This window comes from Sturnus vulgaris, chromosome 23 (genome assembly GCF_052056855.1).
Source record: "Sturnus vulgaris isolate bStuVul1 chromosome 23, bStuVul1.hap1, whole genome shotgun sequence".
NCBI classification, from domain to species: domain Eukaryota; kingdom Metazoa; phylum Chordata; class Aves; order Passeriformes; family Sturnidae; genus Sturnus; species Sturnus vulgaris.
The window spans coordinates 5096478-5116708 of NC_142265.1; the positions used below are offsets into that span (position 1 = coordinate 5096478).

Here is a 20231-nt window from a genome sequence, read left to right on the forward strand (position 1 = left end):
ACGCCATCCATCTCGGCCCTATGGGGACACACACGGAGGACAGCGGTGCTGGAGGTGGTCGAGGCAGCCTCTCCTCCCTCGCAGAGCATCAGCAGCTGCCGAGCCGGCACTGCCACCTCGTGGCACGGCCACCAGCCAGCCTGGGGACAGAGGGACATCGCGCAGCCCCGGACACGCTCCATGGCTGCGCAGAGACTTCGTTATCGGGGGGGACTCCTGCGGGATGAATCAGTGCAAAAAAAGATGGAAAAATACTCCAAAGGCGGCAGGTAAAGGTGGGGGGAGTGCGGGTTAGCCTGGCCGGAGGAGGAGATGAGAAAGGGAAGATGTGGGAGGGGACAGCAAGGGACAGTGCTCACCGTCCATCATCACCCCGTCAGATGGGGTTGGGGCTGTCTCCCCTCCTCCTCCTTGCCCAAAGCCAGGACCTGAGCATCAGCGTCCATCCCAGTATCCACCTCAGCCTGGAGCACCAGCTGGGACATGCTGCAAATCCCAGGGGAACACAGCTTGGGATGCTTCGGGCAAAGAACAGCCCAGCATCCCCCACAAACACGTCTAGGGCAGCCCAGCCCCTCCCCACAGCCCCTCTGACAAAATCAATGACAGCAACCAAGCCTTTTTATAGATATATTTTTTTTTTTAGCAAATGTTTATTTATATCAAAATACAAAACATTTCTGAAGCAGGGTAATGTTACATGAGGAGCAAGTTAATCGATTCCAAAACCCATCATTCTCCTACAGCATGGCTAGTTGTACGTAACATTGCAACACTGCCAGAATTTCTTATAGTGGGTACATTAAAATAAGAAAAAAATCAACTCAAGAAGTCAATCTATGAACATGCAATGTTACCGGCGATAAATTAAGAACTCAGCAGGCCTAAAAATCCCAACAGGCAGAGACCGAGGGACCAGCTACTCCCAGTAAGGCAGGGCTTCAAACTCTCGTTTCTTCCAGTTTTTGTTGGCTTATTAGCGTTTACTCATTAACTGACAACAGTCCAAGAGCCAAAAGGACCCAACTTTCTTGGCAGAGTGGGATTATTGCTTAGAGCTATCAAAGCAGCCCCAGCTCCCGGCTGGCCCCAGGGGATGGGCTGGGAGAGGGCTCGCAGGGCAAGAGCCAGGGGTCTGCCTTGGCTAAGCGCTGCGGAGGTCGGGCTGAGCTGGAAGATGCGGGATGTCCCGCAGGAGGATCGGGGGGTGTCATCCCCGCCGTGGGGATGCCGGGAGCAGCGGGCAGCGCTCCCGGCGAGGTCTCGGATCCCTGCCCAGGGCAGGCTAGCACCCAGTCGGAAGGAGAGTTTGGGGTGAGGGACCTGTGCCCCTCATCGTACGCCTGGGGAGTGATGCTGAAATTTGGCTTTCCCCTCCCCGCGGGCCGGGAATTCCGGGGAATGCCCATTCCCATCCCGGGGAATTCCAGGGATGCCGATGCCGAGCGTGGCCACCGGTCCCTCCTGCTGGCATTTCCTGGCCTTGGCGGAGGCCGAGAGCAACAATACAGATACAGAGAGATTATAGAGAGAGCGGAATAAGTTTCGTATAAGGCTTTGGTACAGCACCATCATGTCAGATTTATTTGTAAATCGTTTACAGAAAAAAAAAGCTTACTGAAAAAATAGTGTTTTGTTTCTCTTATTTTTTTTTTATTCTTTTTTATTATTATTATTATTTTCTTCTGAGGAACATACCTGAAAGTTCAAAAATTAACCCTCTAGTTGCCGTCTGGGCTCCCACCAAATGCTCGTTCTGCTGTGTGCAGTTCCAAAAGGATGTGACTCGATCCCAAATCCCACTAAGTTGTGATGCTCACAGCAGCCACCAGTCACTAAAATCAACACCACAGAAACCCAGCAGCTGATCGCTACTCACTGTTTAGTAAAACTTAAGAAAGAATTAAAAAAACAAAACAAAACCAAAACCCTAACAAAACTTAAAAAAAAAAAAAAAAAGTCACAACAACGAACGTTATGGAACCAGCGGCACTAAAGTTTCTTTTATTGTTATTGTTATTTTAAAAAGTCAGTTCCACTGGTTACCATTGAAACAGCACCAAAGAGCACCCTAACGTGTGTTATACATCGAAATACTCGACATTCAAGAGATGGAAACGAGGTTGGATGGTCTAGTCTTTATATCCAGAGGCAAGAAATTCTTCTTAAAAAGAGGAAAAAGTTGTCCCACGCAACCAGAGATGCATTGGGTCTGGAAGAAAATCCTGCCTTAGGGGAAAACTACGGGGTTAGGAGGAGATTAAATCAAGAGCTACCTATGGAAGTCTACGAGGGTTCAGAGAGTCTACAAACCTATTAAAAGGGAATTAATTAAAAAGTCTGGGCTCCCCCGGAGAGCCAGGGATGCTCCTGGGGGGGATCCAGGGCTGCTCCCCGAGGAGCTGGAGTGCAGGTGTGATCCCCAAATACCCAAAGGGCGAACCTTAGGGCAACGTGGGCATTTCCAGGATTTCCAAAGGGCTTTCCCACATGGGAAATGCCAAGGGACCGGAGCCTGCACAGCCGTGTGGAAGGTCCTGCACCCCCTGGGGCCACGGGAGCATCCCCTGCCTGCTCTCTGCCAGCCCCAGAGAAGGAAAAAAAGGGAAGTTTGGCCTTAAAGTGCATCTGGGAGGGCAAGGAGTGAGTGCCAGCATCTCCCACCGAGCCAGAACCTCCCCGAGCAGAGACAGGCGCTTCCCACAGCTCCAGCCGAGCAGGAAGAGCCTGGCAGGGGCAGGAAGCAAACCCCCCTGGAAAGCAAGCTCCGGGCAGGTGTGCGAGGATGGAGGCAGCGGGAATGGTGTCCAAAAAATAAAAAAAAAAAAACAACAAATCTAAGAAACCACGGGAAGCGGGACGATGCTGTCGGAGCCGCCACCCCTGAGCCCCCCGGAGCGCGGGGGGGGAGCAGCTCCTGATGTGTCTGTTTGGCATCCAGAGGGTTAACGGTACTGTGGGAAGTGTGCTTTGTAAACATTTCTAGCTTTCCTTTGCCTGTTTTTTTTCTGTAAGTGATTCCAGGGGAGATGGGGAAAGGAGAAAGCTGCCCGCCCCCCTGCCCACCCCCAGCAATACCCAAAGCCCCACCGGTGGGGGGCAAGGCAGCCCCCCAGCCCGGACACCGAGTGGTGAGAAATCTCATCCCTTCTCTTTCTCCTGACATCCTTTTTTTTTTTTTTTTTTTTTCTTATTCGTTTGTTTTGTATTGTTTTTTTTTTTTAACATATAAAATACTCACTTATGTATTTACCGCTAATAAATGCAAGTTAGTCCCATCAAACATGCTTTGCTTCGATATCAAGAATTGGTGCTGAACAAATCTCGGCTGGATATTAGAAACATCCCCCACCCCAGCCCCCCCCGACCCGACGAAGAAGAGAAAATATGGAAAATACAGGTGACACCTAGGGAGGACACGGTGCCGCTGCGAGGGGCCAGCTCCCGGGAGTACATTCGTGCCTCAGCCATGGGGACATGGCATGACCCCCCTGAGGGATCTCTGCCTGCCTCTGGAGGGGTGTGAGCACTCCAGGGATGTGCCACCATCCCCTCGGGGACATCTGAGCCCAAACAACAGCACCTGGATCCGCCCAGAGCCCAGGATTGTGGGACACAGAACCAAGGGCAGCAAAGCCCCGGTCGCCACTGCCCAAAGACAATCCCCAAATCGTGCCCCAGTGAAGGCAGAGGGGTGGTTTGCAGCTGGAGGTGGCATTGCTCAGTCCCAAACTGGCTCCTTGTCCCTCCACAGCCCACGGGGAAGGGGGGCAGGGATCTGGTGGGTCTGTACTGCCCTGCAGGAAAAGCCCCAAATATCCCCAGCACATTCCCCACTGCGCCAGGGCTCGATGCCACCTCACCCACCGGGACAGGGAGAGCCCCACATCCCATCCATAGGGACAGGGGGAGCCTCACATCCCATCCATAGGGACAGGGAGAGCCCCACATCCCACTCATCCAGGCAGAGAGAGCCCCACATCCCATCCAGGCAGAGAAAGCTTCAAATCCCACCCATCCAGGCAGGGAGAGCCCCAGATCCCAGTGGACACCAGCAGCCCCCAGGGCACCAGGACACTCTGCTGGCCAGGGACACTCCTGGAGAGGAACTGACATTCCCTACAGAGAAGGTTCCCTGCTCCAGGGACCTGGAGAATCCCACTGTGGCCACCTGGGTGGCTCTGAGGGGCTCCACCAACTGCAGAAGGGTTTCAGAAACCTTCGAGATTTATGAGGGCAGGGAGGGCAGGTGACCAACAGCACCCAGGGAGGCAGCAGTGTAGGGACCCTGTCCCAACAGCGTGTCCCCATCCTGTGTCACCCCCCAGGCTGCAGCTGCCTAATCCTCCCTGAGCACCCTCAGAGCTGAAATTTGCCTTTTTCTCTCTGCAAAAAAAAAAAAAAAAAAAGCCCAAAACAGCCCTCAGTGGAAACACCACCTCACCACGGCCCTGGGCATGCTGGCAGCAAGCCCAGGCTTCCCCATCCCGGGATTTTTTTCCCTTTTTAGAGTTTTTTCCCTATTGAAACAGCAACAGTGGTGATGCTGGGCCTGGAGAAGAGCCCCCAGAGCACTGCAAGCCCCCCAGCCTGGCCCAGCCCTCCTGTCCCTCGCCACTGTATTGCTCAAACAGCACTAGGCATGGATACAAAAATAAAACAGCTATGTGACTTAGATATATATAATTTTTATATATATATATATTTGTATATATATTTTTGTCTATTTATAGGTGGATGGAGAAGCAGAGAAGCTGAAGCGCAATATAATGTAAAAATACTCGCTCTGCTCCCGCTGTTGAGACTCTCCCCACCTCTGACAGCTTCTCTCATGCTGCACAGAAGTTTCTGACACCTATTACTAACGAATTATTTTAAATATTTATTCTCCCCCCCTTCTAAAATAGAGAGTAAATATATATTTGTTTAATTTTATATACAATGCGGTTTCGATACACCAATATCATTTCTTTAGATAGAGATACTGGGGCTCATTTCTCAAGTCTTTTTTTTTTTTTCTATGTGTGTGTGTGTGTGTGTTTTATTTTAATCTAAGTGCTGGGGGGGAGTGGTTGGAAATCTGAGGAGCTTTCAGACCTGGGAAGATGGGCACCCTCTTCTGCAGCCCTGCAACCTCAGGAGAACAAGAATTAAAGCCCTCCTGGGAGAGAAAGTGTCATTTTGATGGTAAATCCAAAATCTGGGCAAACTGTCCTCCATGGGGGATGCCAGCCCCTCCATCCTGCATTTCCCACCCCACTGCAACCAGTATAAAAATCTTTAGCTACCTCTACAGTGCATGCTTGCCTCATCCAACACCCCCGAGCCTGGACCAGCCCCTCTGCCCCCCCTTTCTGTGCCCACCCCCTCCCCAGGTCCTTCCTCCATCTATGCACGTATCAAAAGTCAGTCGGAGCCCCAGGACTGGGGATGCTCGTCCTGCTGCCATGCAATGCTGAGGAAAAGAGCTCAGCCTGCTGTGGCAAAACACCTAAAAATGGGGAAAATGGGCAAACACAGCTCCCTCTCATGCCAGTCACCCAGGCAGGGGAACAGGCTCCCATCTCCAGTCCCTTCCCACAACCACACTGGTCCTCCCTGCTCAGGGATGTGCCAGCTGATGGGAATTAAGTGCAATGTTAAGTTTCTTCTTTTGCTGGCATCAGTGTTGCCAAATCTGGTCGCTCCTTCCCAGCCCTCAGTTCCTGGATGAAACATTCCCTAATTCCCTAAACAGACCTCTAATAGGAACGACTGCATTTCCCACCTCTCCTTCCCACAAACATGGGCAGAGAGGAGTCAAGATATTCAGAAACAGAAAAAAAAAAAAAGCCAATAAAATTAAGCTGAAGGGGGGAAATGGGAGTAAATATCCTGCTTTCTTTAAGGGCTATCCTGTGCCCAGACAGCACAGGGATGGCTCTGGGAGAGCAGTGGGAATCCAGCCTGGATCTGGCTGTCCCCATACCTGGGGTCAGTACCAGCTCTGGCATCACTGGTGACCAAATCCCCTCTCTGCTTCAGATGCTCAAAGTCCTTCTAATGAGGTTTAAAATAAAAAGACACTGTCAAGAACATCTTGTCCCTCCCGGGAGGCACTGCTGGGACTGGCTGGCACAGCCGGTGCTGCATTCCTCAGCTCAGGGGACAAATTTAGCTGTATCCCTCTGTCATCCCTTCTGACTCACGCTTTTCTGGGAAGAACAGACGAAAAGCAAAATGCTTTCACATGAGTAACCAGAGAGCAGCATCTAGAGGGACTTGAGGGGAAGGTTTTTGTGTGGTGCAGCTTTTTCTTTAAGCGATGGCACCAGAGATGAGGCAACGTGACATCCCCGTCCCGTGTCATGCCCCGTGTGCCTCGGACACGCAGAGCACAGGACCTGTCCCTCCTGCTCCCCCATGTCACGGCCCAGGGGTGAGTCACAGACAATGAACAGAGCTAAAAACTGGGGGTGAAATAATGAAACAGAGCGATCTGTTGTGTGCGGCAGGGCGGCAGCGCACGTCACGCCGGTGCCTCTCCATCCCCAAATTCCCCTCAGGCTGCAGCTGCTCCCAGCCCCTTCCCCACTTTGCCCATCCTGATCCCCCACTCCAGCACGGCTCTAAACTCTCCCCTAGCGACACACATACCCCGACATGCAAATCTACTGAATTCTGCAAACCTATCTACCTTTGTCCTATGCTTCTCTATCTATTTATATCTCATATATACAGTGGGTTTTACTCTGGTTCCTTGAGAAGATTTCCTTCCAAAAAAGCCCTGACTTCAGTCTGGGGCTGCAGCGAGCCCATGTGGGACGTGTGGAAATCCCTGAAGGTCCAGCCTCATGGAAAAATACCTCCAGATAAAAGTTACAGCTGAAACCAACCCAAAACTCCGAGAACTCCCAAATCTACGTCATTGCCTGAAGCAGGAAGAGAAACCAAAATGCCAGGCGGATTTTGTCCTAATACAGACAGCAAGGTGGGAGCAGCAATGAGTCTGGAATGTGTGTCATGTCTGGATGCCACCAGACATGACTAAGCCCTGCCAGGACCATGCCTGGGCTGCTGAGCCCAAATTCAGTGTCCTCAACACTCCCAGAGGAAGGTACAGCAAGTTGTTATTGCCTTTAATATTCCCTTTACATTTACATATCCAAACAGCATCATCTCCAGCCTTCCTCCAAAGCAGGTGGCACTGAGCCAGCTGACAAGGTGACAAACACCAGATGAACAGCCTGGAGTCCACCAGTGTCCCAAAGCAGCCTCCAAGTCACAGGTGACTGGCAGCAGGAATGAGAATTCTCCCAGGAAAAGCATCCCCTGCTCACAGAGACACCCTGGGGGCTCACAGAGACCTCTCAGCTCAGGGGGCAGAGTGCAAACCATGCCGAGGTTCAGACTGGGAAGAGACCCTGGGACCTTCCAGCTCCCCCATCCCACAAACCCATCACTCCCTGTGCCTGCTGTTAGTGACAGGCACAGAAAGGGGCCCCCACAATCGAGCCCTGAATGCTCCCTCTCCCCTCCCCTTACACTAACTTGCATTTTCCTTCACGTCAACAGCACGGAACCAAAACGCTGCTGGGGCTGCATGGCAAAGTCACCTTAGAAACACGTGGACGACAGCTCAGCAAGTCACCAAGGCAAGGCAAAGCACCTTCTCTGCCCATTTCCCTGCCTGCTCCAGGACTGATTGTTGGACAGACTGCAAGGGACAGCACCCCAGGACCGCCCCTTTTCCACAGGATCTCAGTGGCATCCTGTACCCACCTCTCCATGTCACCTCCCCCAGCTCAGGGTGCCCCAGTCCTGCAGCCCCCACAGCAGCATGACACCAGCGCTGGAGCATCCCCACCACAGCCACCTCGCAGGGAGATGCACCAGCAAGGACCCCCTAAAACTGGGCTGGCACCCTTGCACTGACACCTCAGCAGAGCCCAGGGACAAATATCCTTGTGATTCAGAGGCATTTTTTCACCGTGGGCCAGGATTTGCCAAGGGACCTAATGGAACATCACATTCACAACGTGCAAGGAGGAATTGTCTGGTCACTGATACAGAAAGAGCCATCTACTTCAGACCAGCTTAGAAAATAAGAGAGTTTGGCCCAGGAAGATAAAAATCCAGATATATTTTGCAGCATGAAAGGAAAAAAATAAAAATAAAAAAGAATGAAGAAGCAGCAGCAGCAGCAGCTGTGTTTGCAAACCACCAAAGCGACACGGAGTTCAAACGGGGGTGAAATGGGGGAAGTGTTTGGCATCGTCTGACACGGCTTCGATGTTTCCAGGTCCACGGAAGGAGAGAGGAGCAACCCTGAAGGGCATGGAAACCAGAGGGCTGGGAGAAGCGAGGAGGTTGCCAAAGCAAGAGGCGAGCCAGTCAGCCAAAGCACGACCCGAGTCTATCGGAAGGTGACTCGGTCTAGCAGGGAAAGGAGTTAAGGATGGTTTTAGGGAGGAGCTGCTTCCACGAGGCGCCCGGGCGGGATTTCCCACTCCAGCAGCGTGGCAGGTACACGGCTGAAAGAGAGAGGGCTGCAGCTCCAGCCTCTAAAGGTCGAAGACCATGAAAAGCCCAGTGGCTCAAAACACCTGCAAAAGGAAAACAACTCTCAAAAGACTGACCCAGCAAGCCGGCATGCTCCGTCAACCTGCCCAGCACTCCAAGTCCTCTAGAGCTCCTTAAGATGGGATGGGGCATAGTCCTGAGGTAGCAACCTCAAGAGCCTGAAGACAGCGCCTGGCCCATCCGAACGGACGTCGTAAATCGTTTGGAAAGCACTCAAATGGAAAAGCAACCCTCTGTTCGAGAGGCTGAGGCAATGAGAGCAAAAGGAAGAGCAAGTTGGCCATGGCACAGGCAGCACAGAGCCTCCACGCCTCCCCCGGCCCCCGAGGGTCACCTGTCTGTCAGGAGCAGCCCGGCTGGAGTGACCGGCGAGCTGAAGTTGGCCAAGCCAGGCAGAGTTTTCCCCGCTGCCGAGCGGGAGAATGGCATTAAATCAATTCAGATCCGAGCAGGTTCTAGGGAAAAACCCTAAAAACACACCCAAAGAAAAGAAATTCGCAGTCATACTGTTAGCAAGGTTGAGTTCTCACTCTGAGAGTTGAGGTTCTTACATCAGGTCACTCGTCATGTCAATAAAAAGCCCTGGTGCAGGCTGGAAAGAGAGGGGTATTTCTGCCAGACCCTTCCTCCTTCCCAAGACAAACCTGCTGATGGTTTGAGACCACCTACACAAAGTTGTTAAAGCTCAGAAATATCTGGTTATCGATTTAGAGGATTCATTGTCCAGTGGTTCAAACCTTTCTTAGGGCCTGGAGATTGGAAAAGACACAGTGCTCTGCTTTTGGTGGTCACAGGTTCCCAAGCATTCTGCTGGGAGAGGAAGCACAACCTCTAAAACCAGGTGTATTGAGGCAGAGCAATAAACAGGCTCTGACCTAAAAGCGTGGCATGGTCAGAGAGCCGGATCACAACCGAGAGCTCACGTCTTTCTCCAAACATCTCAGCCCTTGGAGGTTCAACCAGCAGCAAGAGCAAAAACCAAGGCAAAGCAGAATTAAAGGCGAGATTGCAGAGAATCTCTTGGCAATTCTACCTGGGAATAAACAAAAGTTTCATATGCAAATAGAGAGCCTGGGGCTAAAAACATGCCTGCAGGCTCTCCAGCTCTCCTGACACTTTTTCTACAGCCTGAATCCACTCAAAGCAAGAATATCTACATGAAACACTTGGTGTTTTATTCCCAGGCAGGCTGGAGGGTTTAGCACTTTACCGCAGAGGAAGAACTGTGCAAACCTGGATGCAGTGGTTGATTTTACCACTTCAAACTAAACAAAAAGAGAAAAAGAATCAACTCTAAATATTTTAAAGGTAGGGATTGCTTGGTATTAGCACTAAGCATTTACATAGCACTTGCAGTCTGTAGGCCACCAAGTGCTTGTCCAAAGTGCTCAAATATGACTTATCCCCATTTTACAGATGGGAGAACTGAGGCACAGAGAGGTCAAGTGACTTGCCCAAGGCCACGCAGTCAGAGAGTGGAGGCAGAGCAGGAAAGTGAGCCCGGCTGTTCTTGGGTTACACCTTGCCTGCTAAAACAAACCAAAAAAAAGGCCTATGCAATCCAGAAAACCACCAGCCACCAAACCTACCCTATTCTGAAGAGGAAATACATTCTGGTGAAGAGTTAGAACAGCATTACCGAGGGGAACAGGGGGCAAAGGGAGGGACACAACCCCGGCGGGTGTCACAGCCGACACATCCGGGCTGGAGCAGGAGGAGAAAGGGAGAAACGGTGAAACCAGCGGCAACTTATTTGAAGCTGGCGCGAAACGCTGGGCTTAGCTTTGCACGGAGCCATCCACGTCCATCTGCAGAGCTGGGCACTTCCAGATGCTCTCCCCGGGGCTCAGCACCTGCCGAAGGAGGCTTTGGGGACCACGCAGCCAAACCCCGCTCGCTCGCACGCCTGCGTCTCCCCGCTTTGCAGTTATCGGTAGGGATTAAACATCACACAGTCAGAAATCACATCACCACGCGGCACTGAAGAACATTTGCCTGAGATACACGGAGTGTCGGGCAGAATTAGTCAAACCCACCCTCATCAAAGCTGGCACACGCCACACCTGGAGGGGGAAACACCCTCAGATCACATCCAGCCCCGCACCCGCGCACTCGCACGGCACCGAGCGCACGTTAGCGAGGCCCGAGTGTATTTGCACACAGACAAATGGTGATTTCTCACATCTCACATTGATTCGAAGGCTCAGGGTCTTTCTGGCTTTTCCCTTTCAGAGATAGGTAAGGAAAGATGTCACGGATGGTTTTGCTGCTGTTACCTTCACGTCAAATGAGGCTGGGAAGGGGGAGGCAGGGAGATTTCACAATTACATTTTCCTGGGATTATTTGGCCAGGTTTTTATCATAATCAGATTCATGGGATTACCAGTTCCCGCCTGGGTTGTTAGGTTCATGTCACTTAATTACACCCTGTGTCATTCAATTTCTTCCGGCGATTGAGGGCCAGCTGCTCAATCCCACACTTCCCCCCCTAAACGCGCGCTGCGGACGCAGATGTCAGAAGCTCCATCCATGCCTTTGAAGCCTAGAGATCTTTTCCAAAACCGAGTTGCAACACCCCCCCCTTCCCATCCCACCCAAACTGTTTGGGGTGGGGGAGAAGTGGATTTGAGGAACACCCAGCCCAAAGCATCCTCCCCAGAGCATCCCCCGGGTCCCCCCAGCTCATCCCCGCTGAACCCCTCAGAGAGGTGACAGCAAAGGGGTGTCCCCCCCTCCTTCCCATCACCTCCATCCCCCCGTGGTGTGACACCAGCAACCTCCACCGCTCCTGTTCAACCTCCTGGGGCCGGCGCTAGGCTAGAGCAGGGTGGCGTGTCCGCTGGTGTCGTCGTGGTCTACGCTGTTGAGAATGGCTGTCTGGTCTTCAGGGAGCTGCCGGTGGCAGAGGTCGTCCTTCAGCGCTGAGAGCCGGGCGAAGGGGTCCTGACGAGGGTGTCTCTTCTTCTTGCGGAGGCAGACAGCTTCGTCAGGTGACAGTACCTGAGAGCTGGGAGGGTGCTGAACCTGGGAGGCAGAGCCGTCTGGGAAGGGGGGAGAGAAGGCAGATGGGACCGGAGCCAGCAGCAGGCAGAGCAGAGCGCTTTGCTTGCTGAAAAAGGGATGTGACAGCGTGGCAAGAAGGGTGAACGCCGGGCATCGGGGAAAAGGAAATTAACATTCCAAATCCAAACAAATGACTAAATATGGGAGATGCGTGGAAAGGACTCGGTTTGGAGGAGCAAAGGAGGGACAACCTGCAGGAAAGCAGCCCGGGGAGGCATCCCTTTGGGAGGCAGGGAACAAGGGCAGCATCCAGGAATGGGCTTGGAGACCCCCAGCGCTGCAGCCGACAGGGATCTGCCCGAGCTCTGCTCACAGCAGGACACAGGGAATGCTGTTGGGGACCGTGGGGTCCTCACACTCACTGGGTTGTTTTCTGGATTTCGAGGAGCCCTTGGATGACTTTTTGGGCTTCTTTATCCGCTGGTATTTCAGAGCTTCGAGCCTCTCAGGTGCAGCAGCGTCCCCGGGCGGAGATGGACGTTTTCTAGGAAGGAAAAGCAGACACGTGCCATCAGCGGCTCCCGGCCACGCTCGGGCCTCTGGGCGTCCCCGGAGGGGGATCGGCCGATCCCAGTCGGCTCTGCCGTGGAAAAGGAAGAGGTGAGAAACCCGGGGCTGAGGGAGCAGGGCCAGCCAGGCGTGCCAGAGCGCGGGATGGAGGAAGTGAGGCATCCCTGCTGTCCCCCTACGCCTCCTCCAGGTTCTCAAGCGGCACCGAGACCCGACCGGTGCCACTGGCCACGTCCAGCACGGGCACCCCCAGCTCACCTGCCTGCCATGCCAACACTGCTAAACAAAACAGGACGGGGCAGATCCTATGTCCGATAAGGCATTTCTGGGAAGTGGTAGGAAACCCCTTGGGATGAAGAGAGAAGAGAAAGAGATAGGCAGAAGCGGCACGGCAGCATCGAGACGGGCACCACGAGCCACCCAGGGCGGACAACACCGGCGCCACAAACAGCAGGGAGGCAGGATCCTGCTGGCCCTGCTCCCACAGCCAGGAAAACCAGGGGCCACACGACAAACAGGGACACCAAGGGCACACACCAACAGAGCTGGGAGAGGTACCTCTTTCCCAGGTCCCTGTGAGAAACGACAACAGAAACGCGACACCACAGGAGCATCCGCTCCTGGAACAGAGAGAGGCTGGCAGCTGGAAATGGAAACACTGACAAGGTTTTACTGCGAGGACAAGGAGGGCGTTTGCAAAGGGGTGCTTCCTGCAGGAGAGCCAGCAGGTGCAGGGGATAGTTTATCAGCTGTACTCCCCGATGAACTCTTCCACAGGAACCAGCTCAAGGTGCAGTATCCTCCCCTTTGCAAAGAAATGTTTTATTTCTTTCACTGTACCTGTTTTTCCCATCCAAGGCCTGGAAAGTACAACTGCTGTAGAGAGCAGAGCATTAGAGGAAAACCTTTTCCTTAGGAGAGCAGGCAGTCCAGCTCTTATCTATAACACATCACAGTATCCCCCCTTCTTGCTGCTTTCTCATCTTCTTCCCCCTCTCCATTTTCCTTCCACGACCCTCCAAGAGTCACCAACTCCTAATGCCACTGAAGAAGTCAGAAGCTTATCTGGGATAAACCCAAGCCACTTGCAGACAAAGTGTCCAGAGAAGACAGGAAGCCTCCACAAAGCACTTTTCACTGCGATAAAGCCAACACTTTAAGCCAGGCTCCAATGAGGAAAGGAGATTTAAACCAGCCTGCTGTCACCCTTCAGAGGAGGAGATAACTCTCTTCTGCTCTCACAACTTGGTCAGGAGAGGTCAGCAACCAAACCTTGTCACAGGAGCCACACAGAGGACAGTGCTGATGGCAGCTCCTGCATCCATCTGTGACCGGGGCAAGGGTCAGCAAGCCCCACAAGCCACGGGCAGCAGAAGGGCAGGAGGAGCCACCTCAGCCGGCTGCAAGAGGCACCAGTGCCTTCAGACTCCTGCTCGGGCACAGAACCACTGAGGATGATGTCCCCTGTCTGTCAGCAAGCTGTGCCCCATCCAGCATTGCAAAAACACCGTGGCTGCTGGCAGGAGCAGTAGGGAAGGGGTGAGGACATGGGATGGAGCACAGACCCCACACTCCTGGGCTGTGGTACCAGAGTACACCCATCCATGGAGAGTCTGGAGCTCCTCATCTCCCCTGGGGTCCAGACAGAGCTTGGCTGGCACTGAAGACACCCTGCAGGCTTTCCCTCAGAGGTCCCCACGTGTGCCACCACTGCAGAGCACAATGCAACAGCAGCACTTCCCATCCGACATCCCAAGCTTCTCCAGAGCGTTGAAATTCCAGCTGGAGCACACAGGCAGGGAGCTCCCGGGAGATTTTTCCCCTTGGGGAGCAGAAGAGTTTTTGGGTTCTTTTTTTAAGATGAGTGTGATTGCTTCTCATTTCTGCTGGCAGCACCGGAGAGCACCCAGGGAAATGCAGCACGAGGTGAAGAAGCAGCTGAGGCACAGCAGACGCAACAGAAACCCAAACACTGGGCACATAAAAGCTCCTTTTCACGTTTTCCAACGCAGCAGAGACGTCAAGGTGCAGAGAGCTCCCGGAGAGCCTCTGTTCCAGCTCCTGGAGAGCCTCTGTTCCAGCTCCCAGCAGAGCATCACATCAGCCAAAGATGAAGCAGCTCATCAGACATGCCGGGAGTCCCGCTGGCTGGATCCAAGCTTTTCCTCATCAGGAAGACGACGTTTACATTTGCAGAGCTCGAACACCTTCCCAAGTGCAGTCAGCCTCTTGTGAGAGATGCTGCCAGCAGCAGCTCTACCCTCTGAGCTGAACCAACACAGCCAGCCACACACGGGCTGGCTGAAGGCAGGACCCACAGCTCACAGCATGGCTTTCCCTGCAGCAATTCCAGCTTGAATGGCCAAGGACAGGCTTTTCCCACTTGTAGCCACCATTCTGTGGGGTGCACATGAGTTCCATTCCTGCAGGTACTTGGCTAATGGTGACTTCAGCTGCTCCAGCTCCATCACCCACGGAGCTCACGTGTGCCAAGCCCTGGACGCCACCAAGCTCTGTGATTCTGCCACCATCCTGCCCACCAGCACCTGCCTTCTACCATCTCTTCCCACCACCCAGACAGCTTTGCCACTATTATTAAAGCCCAGCCTGTAAAAGTCTCTTGCTTTTTCCGCTCTTTTTTCTTTCTAAGAAGAAACTGTCGTGGCATGCTGACAAAATTAAACAGCTTTACATGAGGGATTATGAGGAAATTGCCTGAAGCTCATTTCCACTAGTTCTCCGTAATTGAACTCGTATTTATACACACAAACATAAACAGTGAGTGCACTGAACCCATGTGTCACCATAAATACTGTCTGACCTCTGGCAAGGAAGAGATACAGAGGACAGAACAATGCTACTCAGCAGCCAAATTTTATCTGCTCTACCCACCCTTTATCTCTACAAAGGGCGCCAATTCTTCCAAATTAATTTTCATTTTAAGCTCAGCCAAAAGCCTCTTCCTGCCCTCAGAGTTCACATTTTGGGCAGCAGCCCATGCACAAGGGAGACCTTGAACACCAACAGATGAGATGTTCAGGGAGGCGGGAGAACTTCTGGAAATTTCAGGGCAGAGCCAAGCAAAGGAGCTTTGAGAAGCCCACGTGAACTCCTGGCACCAACCTTCTGCGAGGCACCACCAACACCTGGAGCAGCAGTTTTCCTCAGTCTCCAAAGGAAAACCCTTCTGCATGAGCAAGTGTCTGGACTGCATGGACTGGGAGGTACTGAAGAGGCCACGAAGGTACTGAAGGACCTTCAAGAGTCCCAGGACAGGAAATGGAAGTAGAGGAGAAGAAGTATCCAGACCAACACATATCTCAGCTGCTCTTCTTCAAATGTCCTTCCATGTACAAAGCAAAGATATAAGGGAGAAGACCCCTGAAATCATCACTGACCTCTTTCCACTCAGAAGGGGAACCCCTACAAAGGAAGGGTCCAGGAGATTCAAGGATACTATACGTGTATTTATATAAATTTAACCTCATGGAGGTCTCAACACGCCCTCCCTGTCTCCTCCTCTCCTTGAGCCAAGACATTGACATCCAGGAATAGTTTGGGCACGTTAGAGCATCCACTTGGATAGAGTATCCACTTGAAATGAGCCCACTGTGTCCTTCAACCCTTCATCCTCCTCACACAAAGAGCTCAATTCTCCTACACGAGGCTCCTGCAAGTCAGAATTCCCACTCTGCTCCGAGGCAGCGCTGGCTGCTGCCTCCATCCCGGAAATCTTGGGATCCTTCAGCACAAGAGGTGCCAGAGAAACACCGCGGTGACAGCCCCAGGCCAGGGCTGCTGCTGCTGCCGAGGCACCGCCAGCAGGGAGGGAGCAAGGGGCTGGTCACAGCGGGGAGCACATCCGGGAAAAGGGTGCCCTTCTACAGGTCTGCAGACACCACAACTCATCTACACAACGGACTTCACCACCATGCTGACGGAGAGGAGAGAAGGCGAGGGAAACGGGGCCGGGCTGGACAGGAAGAGGGGGATACAGTCATGGGGAAGGGGAGGGGAGAGAGGAAGATAAATGAAAAACAGGAGTGAGAAAATAGATAAGGAAATTAAAGAGACTGAAAAGAAAAAATAAAATAATAGTAATAATAATAATAATAATTAAGAAAGAAAAGAAAAACGCACTCAGACAAGCGGACTCACAACTTCTCCAAGCGGAAGGAGGCATGGAACACATGCAGAGGATCAGCACATGGACAGTCTTTAAAGGGGAACCTGTTTCTTTCAAGTGGGGAGCGAGGGCTGCTGCTCCTCCCGCACGCCTGGCGCCGACGTCCCTTCGTCACTCAACACTACGCCACGGCCAAGCCCCCCAGCTCCCAGCACTGGCAGTGCTGCCCTGGCAAGGGGGGCCTGGGGAGGCCACCCAGGGCAGGCTGCCATGCCGAGGGGCAGGGGAGCTTGGTTCCTTGTCTGTGGTTTTTGGGTTTCCCTCTGCAGGGAGACAACAGCCCCCTTTTCCCTGTTCCGAGATGGGCGCTGCATCCTAAGAGGAGAAGATGGGAGAACTCCCCGTGCTGGCTCAGTAATGGCATCATTTATCCCTGCCCATCCATAAAAACTACCTGAGCTTCACCTAGCAAAAGCCACCATGGTGCAGCACGGAGCTCACATGCTGCCACTCCTTCTCCTCTCAGCTTTTAATGCTGCAATAGAGAAATCCGGCTGGTCTGGTATAAAATCCCTGTGCTTCGCATGCACTGTCAATTTTATGACCCCAAATCATCAAGAAATTACTTGGCTGGGCTCTCTACGGGATCCCTCCCTCATTGAAGTGAGATTTATTCTTCTGTTTTCTCCTTTTTGGGGATAATGACTCTGGAGTCACTCCTCTGTTTGCAGCTCCCAGCAGCATCCTGGAGTAGGACACAGCTGCTCCCATCCTCCTGGGCAGTGTCACCCTGCTCCTCAAAATCCATCAGCCCATGGCAGCCAGCACTGGAGCCAGGCAGGATTTGGGCAAAAGCCACACCAAACTCAGACACAAGCCTGGACTCACCTCTGCTCTGCTAAAGCCATGTCTGCTCTTAGTGTCCCTAATGCTGCCAGAGCAAGGAAGTGCCACAGAGCAAGAACAAACAGCCACATCCTCTCTGAGGGCTTCACCATTTCCCAAGAAGCCTGGCACAACCCAGATCTCACCAAGGCTTGGTGCCAGCTTTGCTCCTCATGGGATGCCCTGCTCTGGGATCAGCAAGGAAAAACAGAAGGAGAAGGCAGCCAAGTGCTCAAGAGATTTGGAGGCTCAAACAGGATTAGTTTTGTCATGCCAAGGGGATGGCTCCTCCATGGAGCACACACATTCAACAACCCCTCCTCACCAATCCTGCTCTCCCACCCCTAGGACAACCCTCCAGGTCAGCTGGAGGAAATTCCCCTCTCCTGGAAACATCTCCCTGATTTCTCTAGGCATCCCACCTCTCTCTCACGACGCTCTTTCCCAGCCCAACAAGGCTCCTCAGGCTGTTGGAGAGAATCAGCCAGAACCTTGATGCTTCTCAACCAAGGCAGCAAAGCTTAACCATTTGTAAGACCTGTCCTAAAGAAGTTTGGGTATGGCCAAAAAGAAACAGGCCCATCTACAATCCATCTCTGCTTTCATAACCAGCCTGGCTGCTGGCCAAACAGGTCAGTGTTGCCAATCCTCTGGGTCACAAATTACTATTATCCCATCTGGATTTGGCAGTTTTAGTAATACTCTTCTGCTTCTAAGGTCTGAAAACCATCTACAAATTACCCCATCCCAGTTCCAGAAATGCCCATGGCTATCTAGGAAACCAGCCCCATGAAGGCAGCCCAGGAGGAATTTTCTTGGAAGAGTCTTTCAAGATTTGCTTAGGTATGTTTAATTACAGCTGGGTCAGAAGAAGTCCAAGATTTCTCCAAGGAGAACTTCAGGGATGGAGGGATTTTCCCATGACTACACTTGTGATGGGAAAGAAAAAATACCTTTTTGGCAGCCTGGGACCATAGTTCTGTTGCTGCCAAGCCTACAATCCATCTTGGGAGAAAGACTTCTCCCATTTTTTTGTGATTGAGGAGACTTGGGAAAAAGAAAATAGATCCAGATACTGCTGGAAACAACATTCTCCATATGCTGGACTGCAGCTGGAGACTGATTTTTGGAGCCCACTCTGAGCACGCTGTCTGCAGCTGGCAGCTCCAGAGGTGGCTGTTTTTCCTGGCTTCAAGGGTGGCTGTGGGCTCCTCCTGGTTTGGATCATCTGGGACAACCCCACCTCAACACACACCTCCTTAACACCATACAGCCCTCGTGCACCCTGACAGGGCCAAAAGTGCCACCATGGTATGGTGTGTCACTATCCCCCAAGAAAGGAAGGGTGGCCCAGGGAGATGGCAGCTCAGCTCATCCCAAACCCCAGCCCTGAAGGCAGGGGAGCAGCGTGTGCTGCTGGGAGGGGAAACCCAAAAGCCACAGAGACTGGGCGTCCAGAGGTGTTTCCTAGTGTTTTCACATTCCTTATTCCCCTTTAAAGGAAGAGATGGTATTGGAAAAGCCCCTTCCGTGTCCCCTGTCATGCCCCGCTCCCGGCCACCCTCCACAGCACCCACACCATCCTTTCGGACATGGATCACCCTTACCTATTGAGCTGAGGAGAAGCTTGTCTCGACAACACTGCCCAGATAGCTGAGATTAATCAAAAACAAAGCAGTTATCAACACCCGCAAGGAGCCGAGCTCCGCAACACATCAGCACGTCAACAACTCCAAAGGAAAAAGGAGGGAAAGAAACCAAACTGAAACACAAACGAAACGAGGCTGGAGAAGAAAGGGGGAAAGAAACAGAAGAGAAAGGAAAAGAAGAAACAAAAACGATAATCAACAAAGCGAATGGATACACTGCATAAAAGCACGGACAACAGTGCTTGCTCTAACACGGCTCTGTCCTGGAGCTGGCTCTCCTCGCATGCCCTGCTACAGACGTGGACCTGTGACTACATCCCTGACTGCATCGCTCCGTAGCTGGGTTTTCCAGAGGCACACAGAAGTCACTTCAGGCTCGTCCAGCTGCTCTCCCTCCCCATCCTCTCTCCCCTGAGCCCTCCTTCCTTCCGTTCAGTGCCGGAGGGATTTGCTAAGGCCATAACGCTTCCAGGTACCAGAGGGCGGGAGTGAAATGCGGAGGGCACTGCGGGGTGAAACGCTGCCTCCCCCCTCCCCAGAACACAGCCTCTTCTCCGAACGCCTCCGACCGCGCCGGCTCCGCGGGGCTGCGAGCCCCGGCCCCCGACTCCTCTCCGCCACAAGCCGGAGGAGGGGGCTCGACCCCGCCAGACAAGAAGCCAGAATGAAGCGAGACGAAAGGATGGGACGAAAGCACGGCTACGGGGTCTAAGGTGCTGTGAAAGACGGAAGGAAAGAGGAGAAATAGAGAGAAAGAGAGAGAGAGAGAGAGACGCTTTTGCCTGGAGCAACCCTGGTACCTGGAAAACCAGCCGCTACTGTCTAGTGCAGCCACATCCCTCTTTAGGGCAGGATCTGAGCGTGCCGGCAGCCTCCCGATCTCCGCTGGGCTTAGTTTATTTTTATTTTTCCTCCTCTCCTGACATGCTGCTGGTGTGGCTAAGTCCTTGATCTCTCCCTGCCCGCGTCCTGGGGCTGCAGCATCCCTTTTGCAGGTGGGGCGGTGACCGTGATAGCTGTTTCTGTCATGCATTAAAGCTCTCTAGACTCCGCGGGAAGGAAGAGGAGGAAGACAGAGGCGCGGCGGCGGCGGCCCTAACGTTCGAAGAAAGCCAAGAGCCAGCAGCTAGAAGAGGAAACAACCTCCAGTGACACCAGGACACTTACCTAAGCGAGCCAGGTCTTTGTACACCTGGTAGACGGCCCGTAGCCCGAGTTCACGGCGCTCCCAGATTCCCAAGGGACCGGGAAGGTCGCCTGCCTAAAACCCAGCGCTCTCGGGCGGTGGCCATGCAACCCGTGCCCGTGGCACCAGCCTCTGCCTAGCAAAGCCCGCGGGACGCCGTCTCCAAAAGGGATGCTGCAGCGTGCCCAGAGAGACCCTACCAGTTGGGATGGTGATGGCAGGGAGGGAGTCAGAGGGAGGTAGGTAAGGC

General features: G+C 53.0%; 1 protein-coding gene across 16 annotated transcripts in view; it reads right to left on the reverse strand.

Moving 5' to 3' along the window:
- Window positions 1-8102: 8102 nt before the first annotated feature.
- IGSF9B (immunoglobulin superfamily member 9B) overlaps window positions 8103-20231 on the reverse strand; it is a 43057-nt gene continuing 30928 nt past the window's right edge. For 4 of the 16 annotated variants that reach the window (XR_015808142.1, XR_015808141.1, XR_015808140.1 and 1 more), the window contains 3 exons: window positions 11988-12109; window positions 11309-11603; window positions 8103-10855 (listed from right to left, as the gene is read on the reverse strand). Coding sequence is in view for 1 of the 16 variants with exons in the window: in XM_088177741.1 (XP_088033867.1) it covers window positions 11380-11603; window positions 11988-12109 (346 nt within the window). In the remaining 15 variants the exon portion in view is untranslated. Of the gene's footprint in view, window positions 10856-11308; window positions 11604-11987; window positions 12110-18753; window positions 18800-19595; window positions 19922-20231 lie in introns of those variants that run through there. The other 12 variants (XR_015808139.1, XR_015808135.1, XR_015808133.1 and 9 more) reach the window with 12 other exon arrangements.